The sequence below is a fragment of the Artemia franciscana genome, chromosome 6 (assembly GCF_032884065.1).
Source record: "Artemia franciscana chromosome 6, ASM3288406v1, whole genome shotgun sequence".
Lineage (NCBI taxonomy): Eukaryota > Metazoa > Arthropoda > Branchiopoda > Anostraca > Artemiidae > Artemia > Artemia franciscana.
In genome coordinates, this window is record NC_088868.1 from 30,045,280 (window position 1) to 30,060,373 (window position 15,094).

The 15,094-nt window shown below is 35.7% G+C and overlaps 1 protein-coding gene across 4 annotated transcripts in view; it reads left to right on the top strand.

Moving 5' to 3' along the window:
* LOC136028297 (lysine--tRNA ligase-like) overlaps nucleotides 1–15,094 on the top strand; it is a 45,459-nt gene that overhangs the window by 6,955 nt on the left and 23,410 nt on the right. For all 4 annotated transcript variants that reach the window (XM_065706049.1, XM_065706052.1, XM_065706048.1 and 1 more), the window contains exons 2-4: nucleotides 2,350–2,473; nucleotides 5,886–6,048; nucleotides 11,547–11,827. In XM_065706049.1, coding sequence (XP_065562121.1) covers nucleotides 2,350–2,473; nucleotides 5,886–6,048; nucleotides 11,547–11,827 — 568 coding nt within the window. The remainder of the gene's footprint in view (nucleotides 1–2,349; nucleotides 2,474–5,885; nucleotides 6,049–11,546; nucleotides 11,828–15,094) is intronic.

Genomic DNA, 15,094 nt, shown 5'->3' on the forward strand with positions numbered 1-15,094 from the left:
CTTAAGGATTGAATCATTGACTATTTGCTCAAGTATTTTGACAACAACTGTGGTCAGGCTAATTGGCCAATAGTTTCCAGGCTTGGAACAGTTGCCTTTCTTGAAAACCAGTGTAAAGTTAGCTATTTTCCAGTCTGCTGGCAGCTCTCTAGAAGTAAGTGATGTCTGGAAAATTCTCCTAAGTGGTTCTACTATGACAGCTGCAATTTCTTTTAATAGCCCGGGATGTAGTTTATCTGGTCCTGGCAATTTGTTAGTATCTAATTTCTGTAAGCGTCTAAGAACCTCTGTATGCAATAGAGTGATGCTTTCCATTGGGGATTTTAAAATGTATTCAGGTGAGGAGGGTAAAGGACCATTGGGTTCAGTGGTGAAAACAGAAACAAATTGCTGATTTAGTGAGTTTGCAAGCTTTATGATATTGGTTATTTCTTCACCTTCCTCAGTTACTAGTTTCCTTATGCCTCGTTTATTATGGTCTTGGCTAGAGACATATCGCCAAAATTTCTTTGGATTTGTCTTAGCTTTGTCTGCAAGTTTAGATTCAAAGCTTGAGCATAAATTGTGTGTCTAATCTTCTCATAGTCGATTGAACAGCCTTTAAAATTTTTGCACTTGGCACTATCTTAAGTTACCTTAAATCACATCTTCTAGCAACTAAGGTTGAAGAACCTGTAGATGTTGCCAGTTAACATTGACTTGATATTCATGTCACAGTTCATGACTAGATGACCACTATCTACATATATACAGGGCAGTTTGGTTTCATTGATTGATGTCACTGGATGTGTTTCCAGCTGGGTATGTTTGAGGGCTAAAAGAAGCAGGTGGCACCTAATAGATGCTGTTGGATAATACTGGTTTGTTGCATGACTTTCTGCTCTAACCAACACCTATCTTGTTTGTCTAACCTTGGTGTCTAACCAACACCAACACCAGTCAACACCAATCTTGAAGCTGTCAACTGATCTGGCCAGATCAGTAGATCGACTGGTTGAATTCCACAGTGGAACAAATGTGATTGGAAAAGAAGTTGGACTTTGGTATTTCTTCTTTGGTACTCATTGGAACACCTTCTATAGATTACTGTAGTAGCTGTCAACTAAAGTCTTCACCTTTGTTGCTAGTATCCTCAATCCAAATTTCGTTTCTGAAGTACCTCTTTTAACCATCCATGTTCTGCTTCAAAGGGATAATAGTCTTTTTTGTTACTGCATTCGATGCTCACAGATATAAGCAAAGTTTGAATTCCTGAGATGTTCACAAATTCCTGCTGCAAATTCTATCTCTAAAAGAAGGGCAACACCCACAATTACTGTTTCCTCTAGCTCTCTTTTACTTCTCTCTAGTTTTCTGGGATGACACCTTTGGGCTACTTCTTTATTAGTTCACAAGGTATTTCCCAAGAAACCATTTCAATCTGAGTCTATTAAAAATAAATTGATTTTGAACTTATGTTAACTATCACTTAAAACTTTGAAGTAGTTTCTATGTATCAAGCTTTTCAATGTACATCCACTAGACCTCCACCAAGTATGCAATTGTTTATATTTATAAGAGTTGGACAACATTTTTTTTTTTTTTTGGGGGGGGGGTTCAAGCCTGGTAGCACCTCCTCTCCTGGATATGGCCTTGCTTGTAATACTAAAATAAACCTTAGTACATGCAACTCAATGGCTTCTGCAACATGTGTTCTGCTCATATGTTTGTTGTAGGTGCATCTTTGGTAGTATACATCAGTTTGTTTTATGTTCTCTTACATGAGTTGGATTTTAATTATATTGGATTAGTCTATATGATCTGGGCTTAATATGTTGTAAGACATACATATGAGTTTCCTCCAGAGAGCCAGCCATAAAAATATGTTTCAGGGTGGCAGGTGCAACAGTAAAAAGAAATGATTTTGTACTCCTCAAGGAAGTAGTTTATGTAAAAATCCAGCCAAAACTGGTTGCCTGGTTTTTGTATTGTACTTTGGCTCTGGAAATACAAAAGGCGTTATGTTATATGTAAGTCAAAATGAACTATATATCACTTCTCCTAAAATCAAGCACACCCAAATGATGGGTTTAAGCAGAATAGACATACACTTTTTTGTTCTTGAGATATTCTTGATTATCTAATCCACACAAATAACCAAGTTTTGATCAGTTTTCTAGTGCAAAAAGTGTCAAGTGGCTAACTTCCACAGCAACACAGAAATAATATTTTGCTTCTCATGAAAATTTTGAAAATGTCGCTTGACACCTTTTGTATTTCTGCAACCAAATCAGAGTTCCTTGTTATAAATCACTGAGGGTAAAACTCAAGCATCCAGCTGTTTTTATCAGATTTTTTTATTTATTTCAGTGAATTGAAAAGGCGACAAAAAGCAGAAAAGAAACTAGCAGAAAAGTTAGCCCAAGAAGAACAGGCTGCTGAGAATGGACCAGTAGTGAAGGGTGTAAACAAAGAAGAAGAAATATCCCCCAATGTAATCTCTTTGAAAATATTGCTATTAATCTAGTGTATGGTAATAATCTAAAGAGCTTAATGCTCAAAAGTCATCCAACTAGCTTTGGAAATGAACTAAATCAATGCCAAGAAGAAAATCAAGAATTGAAATTAGAAGTTTTTTTTATATTACCTACTTTTAGAGCAGTGGTTCCCAACCAATTTCAGGCCACCCCACCTAGGTATTTCTAAAATCCTGAGCCCTCCCCCCCTTGTCTTCTTTTTAGTTTACTGTTCAAAGTTTAAAGTGTATTCAAACTGAAGGAGGTTTAAAAGGTCGTTAAATTGGTAGCTTTTTATGTGTTGTCCTCAAGGCATATTTTATGCTAGTGAAAAATATTGTCAGAATACAACTCGTTTTTGTGTAATGTATGACATCATTCCAATACTATCATGTATCATTTTTAGTCTTGAAATGCATATGTATGTGAAGTCATTCAAATGAACAGTATTTTTCTCTTGAAATAAAGGTTCTAAAGTATAGTCATCTGAAGCGTGCATGTCCTGTTCATGACCCACCAAAATATTTCCATGCCCCACTGATGGGGCCTGCGCCCCACGTGAAGAATGAGGATTTTAGAGAAAGGATTTTCAATTATCTTAGGTTTCTGGATTGTATTTAAGAATAAAAGTTGACAAATAATTGGCAAAGAATTAAGCTATTTCTCAGTTGTACATTATTTTTGTGACCTGTATATTGCATAAGCTTTAGTTCATATAGAAATAGAAATCCCAGAGATATGAATATAATATAGTTTACATTTTTAACCTGGATAGAAGTAGGAATCATATATGCATCAGTACTAAAACAATATGATTCAAGATTACTTTATAAATTTTTGCTGTTGGGAATGTAAACATCAATGTAAAATAAATGTGAATTTAAAAATAAGCAGAAATAAATCTGATGTATTATCAAGTTTGTTGCTAGGTTTGAATGTTATCTTGGACTAATTTTGACCTTTTCTGAGTTGCTTGAAGCATCAGAACTTGTTATTTCAAAGAAAATCCCATAATCTTGCAATTTGTCAAATTTAGTGCTAAATCAAAAAACAAAGATACAGCAACTCAGGTTAAAGATTATTTGTTGTCTCAACCCAAAAATATAAAAAAATCCCCTCCTCCACCCATCTTGTAAGGTTTATATATGAAAATTTCTAAAGAAAAATATTAACTTGATGGAAAGAACACTTTCCCAATCATATACATACACAGCATACATATACATACATATATACATACATATATACATACACAGTAGGAAACAAGAAAATTTTCTTTCCAGAAGAAAATTTATTCCTTTTTGAAGAATTGATCCAATATTTGGCTTTTTAAACATTCTCAACTTTTAAACACTTTCAAAACTAGCATTTTCAAGCATGAGATAAGCAATAGTTTGACTAATATTTTCAAACTAGGTATCATGGTTAGGGTAATAACCATCAAGGAACCTGGGCAATGACAATGCTGTATCCTCACACGATAGACTTTGTCTTCTGTGCATTGCTTTTTTGCAAAAAAATGAAAGATTTTTTGTTTCAATATATATTCTTTTAGTTTGGGGGAGAGGGCTAGAAGATGGTTGTTGAGTTTTCTGACTGTATGATAATGACTTTTTAAGTGGACAAGGATCACCTAGGTTAAGCCTACAAGACCAGTTGAGTACAATTTGTATATGTTTTATTTTCAAGTGATTTCCTGTGGAACAGAAGTATTCTTTTAACCTGACTTTGAAATAAATATGACCCTCTTAATCGAAGCAAAAGTAAGCCAGATAAAGACATTGTTGCCAGATGAAGGTAACTAGAAATTGTGCAGATGACCAGAATTCAGTTCATGGCAAAACATAGGTTAAATCTTTTGCCTGGCCTGAGAGTGAAGTAAAACATATGCATTGTGAAAGCTCAAAAATTTACTATACTTCTTCCTACAAAGTGTATGTATGCCAAGTGTCATAGCTAATTTTCACTACTTATATTGCCTTGCCTAAAAGGGCGTATCAAGCGGTTTGATAATAATGTAGGAGAAAAAACAAAACATTTTAAACTCTATGTATTAGTTTTGGTTAAATGATGGATGTTGATGAGGGATGTGGCTTCAATTGGGTAAACAAAAGTGGATACCTCCCAGCTCATATTAAGAAAGCACTAGTTTAAGTAGAAATAAACCCAATAAAGAAACTGTTCTCTCTTTTATGCATATTTCTGGAAACACTATTGAGATATGCCCTTTTGTTCTGGACCAACTGTATGCTTTATTAATATTTATAAGGTAATGGAAACTTACATTTGCAAGGAATCTCAAAAGCTATTCTGAATCTATTTTCTTTATCTAACATGATTTTGAACATTATCTGATTGTGAGCCTTAGCTCAAATTGTAGCTGGTTTCATAAGGTAGTTTTGTATCTAAAGGAAACGATTTTCACAAAAAAAGATGTCCTAGGTCACATTGTATCAAATTTGGGTTTATTTGTTACAAGTTGAAAATGTACCTAAGGTAATTAATTCAGTCATGTAAATTGAAGAGCCCCTTCATAATATTATTTTCAACTTCTGATTTTTTATATTACAGCTGTCAGCATTTACTGTTGCACTCTGGATTTCTTTACATTTGATCTTCTTCTGCTTCTTCTTTTTTCAACTTCTTAGCCTCCGGTCGAAAACATAACTTTGCCACTCATTTTGTATTTCTTTGTAGATCATATGGCCTTTTTAGTTCAACATATAACTAGCCTATTTAGTTTCTTTTTTTCGAAATAAGGCAGGATCCACCACATAACTGTGATGTATTTCGTTGGAAGCACACTTCCTCGTTTCTTAATCTTAAGCTTTCATTGGGGATTTGAGTTCAAAATCGAACCGGCATCCTGTCCTTCTTTATTATCCTCTATATTTATATTTGCTTGTCTCTCTGGTTTTTAAGGTATATTTTCCCTCTGAAACGAACAATTTTTTGACTAGTCCACTTGTACCAAAATGACAAGATATTGTATTCTTAAAATCATTAGTCTCAGATCTACCCATTCCCCAGAAGAAAAAATCAATAAGTTACTTTGATATTTTCTGACAGAAAGTCCTAATCTGGCTAAAAAAAAAAGCGAAAATTTTTATTTTTTTATTTTATTTTTATATAAAGTAGAGTTGTGAGAAAGTCAAACTTTAGCGTGAAGAGCAAGGCGTTGAGGAGGCGACAACCCCTTTTATAAACGGAATAATTTCTGTTCGTTTTATGTTTTGATGTCGCTCCTTACTTGCAGTTAAAAAACTTGTTTTTTTCATATAATGTTTCTAAAAGGATAGTTCAAGCCCTCCCCCGCTTTACCTGTGCCCCTTTCAGCGTTGTTCCATTTTAGATACAATAGTCAATAACTTTAAAATCTGTAATTTTTAGGAATACTTGCGATTGCGAAGTGCTACTATTCAAAACTATAAAAAGGAGGGCTTTCAACCCTACCCTCACAAATTCAATGTCACCATGTCATTGACAGAATTTATTGAGAAGTTCAGCCAGTTAGATGTTGGACAATCGTCAGAAGAGAAAGTGTCAGTTGCTGGTAAACTTTTTTTTTAATTTGCTGATTAGGATTTAGTATGGGGAGAGGATGATCTAGCTAACCATTACATACATCTAATGTAGTGTAAGGCTAATGTAAGTAAAAAAGTAAGTAAGTAAAAAGATACTTAAAAAGTAAGGCTAATGTAATGCTTAAAAAGCTGGATCCTAATGTGGTGAGAAAATGTTTGTTAAAGCTAGTATAACGAGTTTTAATTTTATATTCTCTTCCTTATACTTCAGTAAAAGAGAATACGGGCTTACATGTTCATGTATGTATATATACATATATGAACACATATTTACCTATCTATATATACACATATTTGTACGTGTACGTATATATAAATGTATTTTTTTAAATCTATTTTGGGTGAAAATATTGCCATTTTTGAGTTTTTTAGTGGAAGTATAAGAAAAGGCAGTTTTAATGAAAATACCGTAAGGAAGGTATTTTTCAAAAACTGGAGGAAGAGCAAAAATCTTAGGGGGAGGGGGCGTACCTTCCTCAAAAGGATGCCCTTGTAGCCAAAATAGCAATTAAGAGACTTGAGACACAGTCTTCCAGACAGAAGAGACCAAAGAGATCTGAGAACCTACCAAAAGTGATTTGCTTTTCTGGCGAGTCCCCTTTTGCACTATTTGCTACTACAATTCTTAAGTAAATTTATTTTATGAAAGTATGGGAAGCAGGCATTGATGGAAATAAATATGACCTGGTTTTGTCCTCTGCTAATTCCCCTGATTTGGATATTTCTAGAAAAAAGTTTTTTATTTTTATATTTCTTCCGAAGAAAAGAAGCTCAGGCTGTTTTTCTTTGTTACCAAATTAAAATCCATGCAAGAGGGAAATACTATCTTATTTCGAAAGTATGCACTATGGTAAGTTTGAGCACCCGAAATACGTTTATGCAGGCCCATAAAGATAACTGATATGAGCAAAAAAATCGGAAAAACAACAACATTCCCCTTTAGATTAAAAAAGTATTTTCCCTCCCCTCCTACCTATATTTTTCTTCCTACCTATATAACCTGCATTTGCCTCCTGTATTCTACCAGATGCCTCCTACCTACACTATAAGGTTTTGGTAGCATTTTATAATTTTACATTCAGCTGTGGTTCAATGACTACCACCCCTAGGTTTAAAAAAGAGCTTTTTTTGGTATTGTCAGTGAAAAATAAAAGTTCCGTTAAAATCAATTTTCGTGAATTGGTGACACTCCCCATGGTGGTGCATTTAAGCTTTTAGGAATAATTTATAGCTTTATATTCAGCTGCTGGCGCTCAATGACTACGTCCTAGATTTTGAAACCGCCTGAAACCAAATGTCAAGTGACGATGATACTGCCCCCCCCCCCCCATATATTTTAATCAATAAATTGCATCCAAAATCTAGGCTTTTAGTAATAATTTGTAATTTTATATTCAGCTGTTGTTGCTCAATGACAACCTACCTTGATTTTATAAAATATCTTTTTTGTATATAGTATTAGAAACAGCAAAACAACGGCAACATTGCCCCTCTAGATTTTGACAAAAAGGTATACCCCCCTCTCCATTTCAATAAATTCGTGCCACGTGGTGGTACGTTCTAAGTTTATGGAGTAATTTACAACTTTGTACTCGGCTGCTATTGCTCTTTGACTGCTGAACATAGTTTTATTTGCTAACTACCAGATTGAAATGAAGTTTTTAAGGTATGTGTTATTATTTTGCATTTTTCTTCTTTTTCTGGAGATTCGGAATTTGCCAATTGTAGAAAAAAGCCAAGACAGATTGTTGAATTAAGTGGGCAGCCCAGTCAAGGGTTAATTGTATCCCTTTGATTGCCGTTGTTACTGTCTCCCATTTATGCTACACCTTTCCGGTTAATTTTATTCTTCGTTAATTTTCGTTTTTTCTTAGCTTTTCAATTCGTTTTAGCAGTGGTGGTTCTGCCCTCTCTTGTGCCAGGGGCAAAATCTTGTTAAGAACTCCTCCCTTGTCTCCCACAAAACAAAATTTTTATTTATTGACACAATCATTTTCAATTTATTAATTGATTCCAATTTTTATTTATAATCTGCGCCCTCTGCTTTATTTAATAAAAATACGTTTTCAAATTATTTGTTTGAAATATTGTGCCCGTCAAATTTCTGCGCACGGGGCAAGTCCCTCCCCTAAAAGCGCCTTTGCGTTTTAGCCATCTTGAATTTGTCTCAGGATTTAAAATAAACGATTTGAAAAAACCTTGAACGAGGAAATTCACAAAAACAAGCTAACTGACCTACTCTCCTTTTTTTCATCTACATAGAATATTTGAAATGACCCACTGATATTGTGCGGAAGCAAACACATACTAGTCCAAACAAGAAGAAAAAAAAAAGAGTATCAAAGGGTATGGCTGTCAGGCCCCGGGAGAGACCCGCTCTTAAATAGATTATTGTTCTGTAGTGGTGCAGTGAGTTTGATCCCAGCTTGGTTATAGGGAACCCAGAGGTGGAACACAACTATAGCATTATACTGCCGGGTTCGAATTTTATTCTGGTGATAAGATTATACAAAAGCCTTTCCAAGTAATCAAAGAGGAAGAAGATGAAATATTGACAACTTCGACCCCTGACACCAAAAAGGGGGAATATAGGAAAGACGAATTATTTGAATATAGGACTTCAAAGGGTTTGTGTTTATAACAAAGCTTTGATTATTTGTTTATACTGGTCTGCAGTTTATTCTTTGCTGTAACCATTGAAAATAATAGTAATACTAATACCTATGAACCCTCTGAACAAGCATGACTGCACTTTGAGGAGTGGAAAGAAGAGAAGAAAATATAAAGGAAAATATAAAGAAGAAAATATAAAGGAGAAGAAGAAAATATAAAGGAGAAGAAGAAAATATAACGGCAGCACTTAAAAGACAAATAACTTCTCAAGTCTCTACATGTGACTTAAACTACATAGTTAAGAGAAAACTGATAATACTTTTGCGACGCTTACAGAACCCCTCATGAACCGGTTCCATTTGAGGAAATATTAAAAACATTAATTGTGGCATCTGGAGAAGTCATGTCCTAAGCAGAAATATGAAAAAAACTTTTCCTCTCAAATTGTGTAAATAAAATCTGCATTGACACCAGAAAGGAGACTTGTGAAAACGAAAAAGGGGTGTAAACTCTGACCCGTGTCATCTCATAAAACTGGCCTTATACTCGAGCAATCAGTCTGTACGATTTTCTCAGCTTTTCTTTCAATTCTGAGATAGCAAGTGCTTTTGAAGCCTTACCAATGGAGCCAGACGGGAGGCCTAAATATTTAAGAGATTACGGTGTGGAAATAGTTGCTGGGCAAACATCGATACTTCGGGGAAGTTGCTAAGTCAAAACGTAAACAAGAAACTCAGTTCTTGAGGTGGCTTCTTTAAGACTCATCTCATTAAGGTCAGAGAAAGCTATATCAACCATATTTTGTAGACCTTGTAGATACTCTGATATTAAAGAACATCGTGATCATAACAGAGATTACTAGCATCTAGATTGAGCAGAATCAAACATGGAGGAGTTTTTTTATTGGCTGTTCGGATGGTATTGTTGAATAGAGCATGCTGATCACAGAGCCTTGTTTCATACCTTTCTGAACAGCGATAATGTTGTTTACCTGACTACCTAGCTGCACCTATGTGGACTCATTGTCGTACCAATTCCATAGGAAATCGAAAAGAAAAGAGTTTATCCCGCTTCTCAACAGAGAAAAAATAGCCGGTGAATCTATTACGGAGTCGAACTCCCCTAGAAATGTCCCTGAATATAGGCCCTTTCAAATTATCCGACGGCATTTCAAAATCGTCCAAAAAGTTACCCATCCATTTTGTATTCCCAAGGGTTTGTGGATTCTGAACTGGTTGTCTCCATGGTCAGATCTTGTGGCGAGTTATTCGAAGATCAACTTTACAAAAGACTTACCAATACTGGAGCAGACGGTAATTGGTCCGTGTGTTTTGTGAAGCTTTGGGTTTTGGATCTTTGGTTTGAAGCTGAAGGCGTAACAATGATATAGTTTTTCACGTGATAGAGTTTTGACATATGATAATGAAGAACATTTTTACAAGATGCTTAATCAAACAGTTCGTGGTAACGAACTGTAGTAAGGAGCGACCCGGCTCAATAGTAACCAAAACTCTTAAAAAATGGAATTTTGATACCAATAGCTACATCAAAAGAATTTGCCTTATTTTAGAAAATAAGGGGAAACACCCCCTAAAAGTCATAGAATCTTAACGAAAGTTACACCATCAGATTCAGCGTATCAGAGAACCCTACTGTAGAAGTTTCAAGCTCCTATCTACAAAAATGTGGAATTTTGTATTTTTTGCCAGAAGGCAGATCACGGATGCGTGTTTATTTGTTTGTTCGTTTTTTTTTTCCCAAAGGTGATGCCCCGTTCTTTACGCTAAAGTTTGTTACTGTTTTAAAAAGAAGAGTTGAGGAAAAGAGTCAAACTTTAGCGTAAAGAGCGGGGCGTTGATGAGGAAGCAGCCCCTTTTATATACGAAGTAATTTCTGTTCGTTTTAAGTTTTAATGTCGCTCCTTACTTTCAGTTGAAAAAACTTGTTTTTTATATTTAATCCAAAGAAAGATTGTTGGAGAAAGGTGATGAGAAATGTTTTTCCTACGCAGCGACGTTAATCGAGCGCTGTCGCAAAGAAAAATTTGGTATCAGCTTTGAAGCTCTTTCAAATCTGTCAAGGGTCATTTCTTATCTCATGTGCTGCTATTTGATCTGGCCTGTTTTTCTAGTGGCGGGGAAATAGTGCCTGAGAAACTTCTCTAAAACTACCACTGCTAACTACTCGAAATTAACTTCTAAGTGCTCTTGGCAACATGCTTTAAAGAAAGCAATTGTTAATACTCTCATATGAGTTTGACATAATTACTCTGGGAGTGCTGAGAGTAGGACACACTCAATGTCTGTAATAATTACCTGAGATAGTAATTGCCAAAACTAACGTCGTATCGAAAATTTCGTACTTGCTGTACACGCAAAATAGAACATATCTGTGCTTTCCAGATATGATGTCACTGACATCTGGAGTTGAGTAATATGATGTGTTATGGAATACAGGAGTGAATCTTTTTACAGGACCAAATGTTGAAAAAACCAGAAGAGTAAGAAATCTTAGTTGTTGCCATGCCTTCAGACGGGGCGGGGGGTCTTGTTCTCCTAAAAACTGGTTGGAAACACCACCACCCCTTGCCGCCGAAAATAATTGTACGTAATAAATAATTGTTTTTTGAGACGTAACAATAACATTTTTTGTCTTTCATAAGAAAGAAATAACATTTTTTTAAGTAGGTGGAGGGGGGCTATCATAGAATCTTTTGTTATGTTCAGTTTGTTCATACTTAAAGTGTATTAAATATTTAAGTTTGTTTAAGCTTCTAGTAAAGTAAAGATGCACAAGGTTTGTCTTTTATTTTATTTATATTTAGCTTGATTTTGATTCCATTTTTGCTTTCAAGGACGGATTCATACTGTTCGAAAGTCTTCATCGAAGCTAATATTTTATGATGTTCATGGTGAGATGACTAAACTACAAGTAATGGCCGACGCTAGAAGCTACCAATCGCCCGGTTTATTTGCTGATGATGTATCAAGAATCAAAAGAGGTGACATCGTTGGATGTGTGGGTTATCCTTGTAAAACCAAGAAGGGTGAGCTCTCAATCCGCCCAGAAAAGATGGAATTACTCTCACCTTGTCTTCACATGCTACCCCATCAACACTTTGGCCTTAAAGATAAGGTTAGCTTTTTTATGACGACTGTTTACCCTCTTTTTCTTGCTGTACTGTAGCACTTTTCCTGTTTTTCTATTTGCCGAATGATCATGGTCTTGAAAATCTTAAAACCTTTGCTGCAGAACATTAGTTTTTTCTTACAGTAATTGAAAAATAGGGGAAGAAGCGAACTTTCGAGTTTCTTAAAGTAGATTAAAATCTACTGCTTAATCTACTGCTTAAAAGTCCAAATAAGGACTTAGAATAGGTTCAGGGTGCAATAAAAGCAACTTTGCAATGTTAATTTTCAACATAGGATAAGAAAAAAAAAAAAAACAGATTGGAATACATCCAGCGGCATGGTACTGTAAATTCGGATTCAGCATAAAATTTTGCACAAAATGGACTAATAATTCATTTTTTCTATTTTTAAACGTTGGATAGTTTCAATCGGAGCCGATTTGGAGATAGGATAATTTCATTTCAGTATAGCGATTTACCGTCAAAATATACTTTAACTCAGGTCAGAAAATAATTGCGTGTGCTACACAACCGGTGTTTCTTAATACAGGCGAATATTTCTAATTGTAAAAGCAGTAGGTTTTGTTAGGTAAGTATGAGGTAAATCAGTAAGTAGGTGTTTCCCATCAAGTACACTACGATTTAAAAAAAAAGAAATTAGGAATTTCAATCACTGGAATATTTTTCAAGCTTGAAGTTCCCTCCACACACTTTCATATCTATAGAAATTTTATCTATCCATTTGTGGAATATTGTTGACCAATTCAGTTCTTCGAACTAAAGTAAAGAGTCACATTAAACTTGTAAATTGGGCAAAATTGGAGTTTAAATTACTGACTTGGCTGAGAAGTAGACATAGCTTTAGAGTCAGAATTGCATCCTGAATCCAAATATAACATTCATTCATGGGCATTGCATTCTTCTTAGGTTACTCGATTCTCTTAATTAAATTAACACTTTGTCAAAAGAAAAGAAAAATCATTGTATATATGCAATTCAGGGTATATATTTGCACATTAGTGGGGTGGGGGTAAAAATAATTGCATCCTGAATCCACATATACCAGTCATTCATGTGCATTGAATGCTTTTTAAGTTACCCTATTCTCTTAATTCAATTAACAATTTGTCAAAAGAAATGAAAACTCATTGCATTTTAATTCAGGGTATATGTTTGCACATTAGTGGGGTGGGGGTGAAAATAATAGCATCCTGAACCCAGATATAACATTCATTCATAGGCATTGAATTCTCCCTAAGTCAATCTATTCTCTTAATTGAATTAACGCTTTGTCAAAAGAAAAGAAGACTCTTTGTATATATTCAATTCAGGGTGTATGTTTGCACATTAGGGGAATGGTGGTAAAGTTCATATCTGATACAAATTAATGCTATATTTGGATTCAAGATGCAATTCTGACTAAAGGTATGTCTGTTCCTTTTCTAGGTCAGTAATTTAAACGCCTCCACATTTACAGTAAATTTTTCTCCATATGAGGGAGACTTCTCCTCTCTTCAGCACCTGCTTTTAATGCTATAGTTTTTTTTATGGCACTTGGTATTAACCAAGTGACATAGCAATCGCAAATTCTGTCGGTCTGTCGGTTCCGGTTTTGCTACTTTAGGCACTTCCAGGTAAGCTAGGACGATGAAATTCGGCAGGCGTATCAGGGACCGAACCAGATTAAATTAGAAATAGTCGTTTTCCCGATTTGACCGTTTGGGGGGGGGGAGTGGGGGCCCATTAATTAGGAAAAAATAGAAGTATTTTTTCTTACGAACGGTTGATCAGATCTTAATGAAATTTGATGTTTGGAAGGATATCGTGTCTCAGAGCTGTTATTTTAAATCCCGACCGGATCTGGTGACATTTGGGGGGGGGAGTTGGGAAGGGGAAACCTAAAATCTGGGAAAACGCTTAGAGTGGAGGGATCGGGATGAAACTTAGTGGGAAAAATAATCACAAGTCCTAGATACATGATTGACATAACCGGAGCGGATCCGCTCTCTTTGGTTTAGTTAGGAGGGGGGGGGGTTAATTCTGAAAAATTAGAAAAAATGCGGTATTTTTAAATTACGAACAGGTGATCGGATCTCAATGAAATTTGATATTTAGAAGGATATCGTTTCTCAGAGCTCTTACTTTAAATCCCGACCGGATCTGGTGACATTGGGGGTTGGGAGGGGGAAACCTAAAACTTGGAAAACACTTAGAGTGGAGGGATCAGGATGAAACTTGGTGGGAAAATAAGCGCAAATCCTAGATACATGATTGACATAACCGAAACGGATCCGCTCTCTTTTGGGTAGTTGGGGGGGGGGGTGTTAATTCTGAAAAATTAGAAAAAAATGAGGTATTTTTAACTTACGAACGGGTAATCGGATCTCAATGAAATTTGATATTTAGAAGGATATCGTGTCTCAAAGCTCTTATTTTAAATCCCGACCGGATCCGGTGACATTGGGGGGAGTTTGGGGCGGGGGAACCTAAAATCATGGAAAACGCTTAGATTAGAGGGATCGGGATGAAACTTGGTGGGAAAAATAAGCAGAAGTCTTAGATACGTGATTTTCATAATTGGAACGGATCCGCTCTATTGGGGACGGGGTTAATTCTGAAAAATAAGAAAAAATGACGTATTTTTAACTTACGAAGCAGTGATCGGATCTTCATGAAACTTCATATTTAGAAGGACCTCGTAACTCAGATCTCTTATTTTAAATCTCAACTGGATCCAGCGTAATTGCGGGGCAGTTGGGGGGACCGGAAATCTTAGAGAATACTTAAAGCGGTGAGATCAGGTTGAAACTGAATGCGAAGAATAAAAACCTGTCTAAGATACGTGACTGACATAACCGGACTGGATCTGCTCTCTTTGGTGGAGTTGGGGGGGGGGGGTGATTTTGAAAATTGAAGTATTTGTAACTTACGAAAGGATGACCAGATCTTAATGAAATTTGATATTTAGAAGGATCTTGTGCTTTAAAGCTCTAATTTTAAATTCCTACCAGATCCTGTGACATTGGGGGGAGTTGGAGGAGTAAACCGGAATTCTTGGAAAAAGTGAATATTGGAATATTTTTATCTTACCTATAGGTGATCGGATCTTAATGAAATTTGATATTTAGAAGGAATTCATGTCGGTAGTTGATTGACGGAACCGCACTGGATTCGCTCTCTTTGGGGGAGTTGGGGGCAGGGGTTCAGTGATTTGGCGAGTCTGGTGCTTCTGGACGTGCTACGACGATGAAAATCGGTAGGCGTGTCAGGGA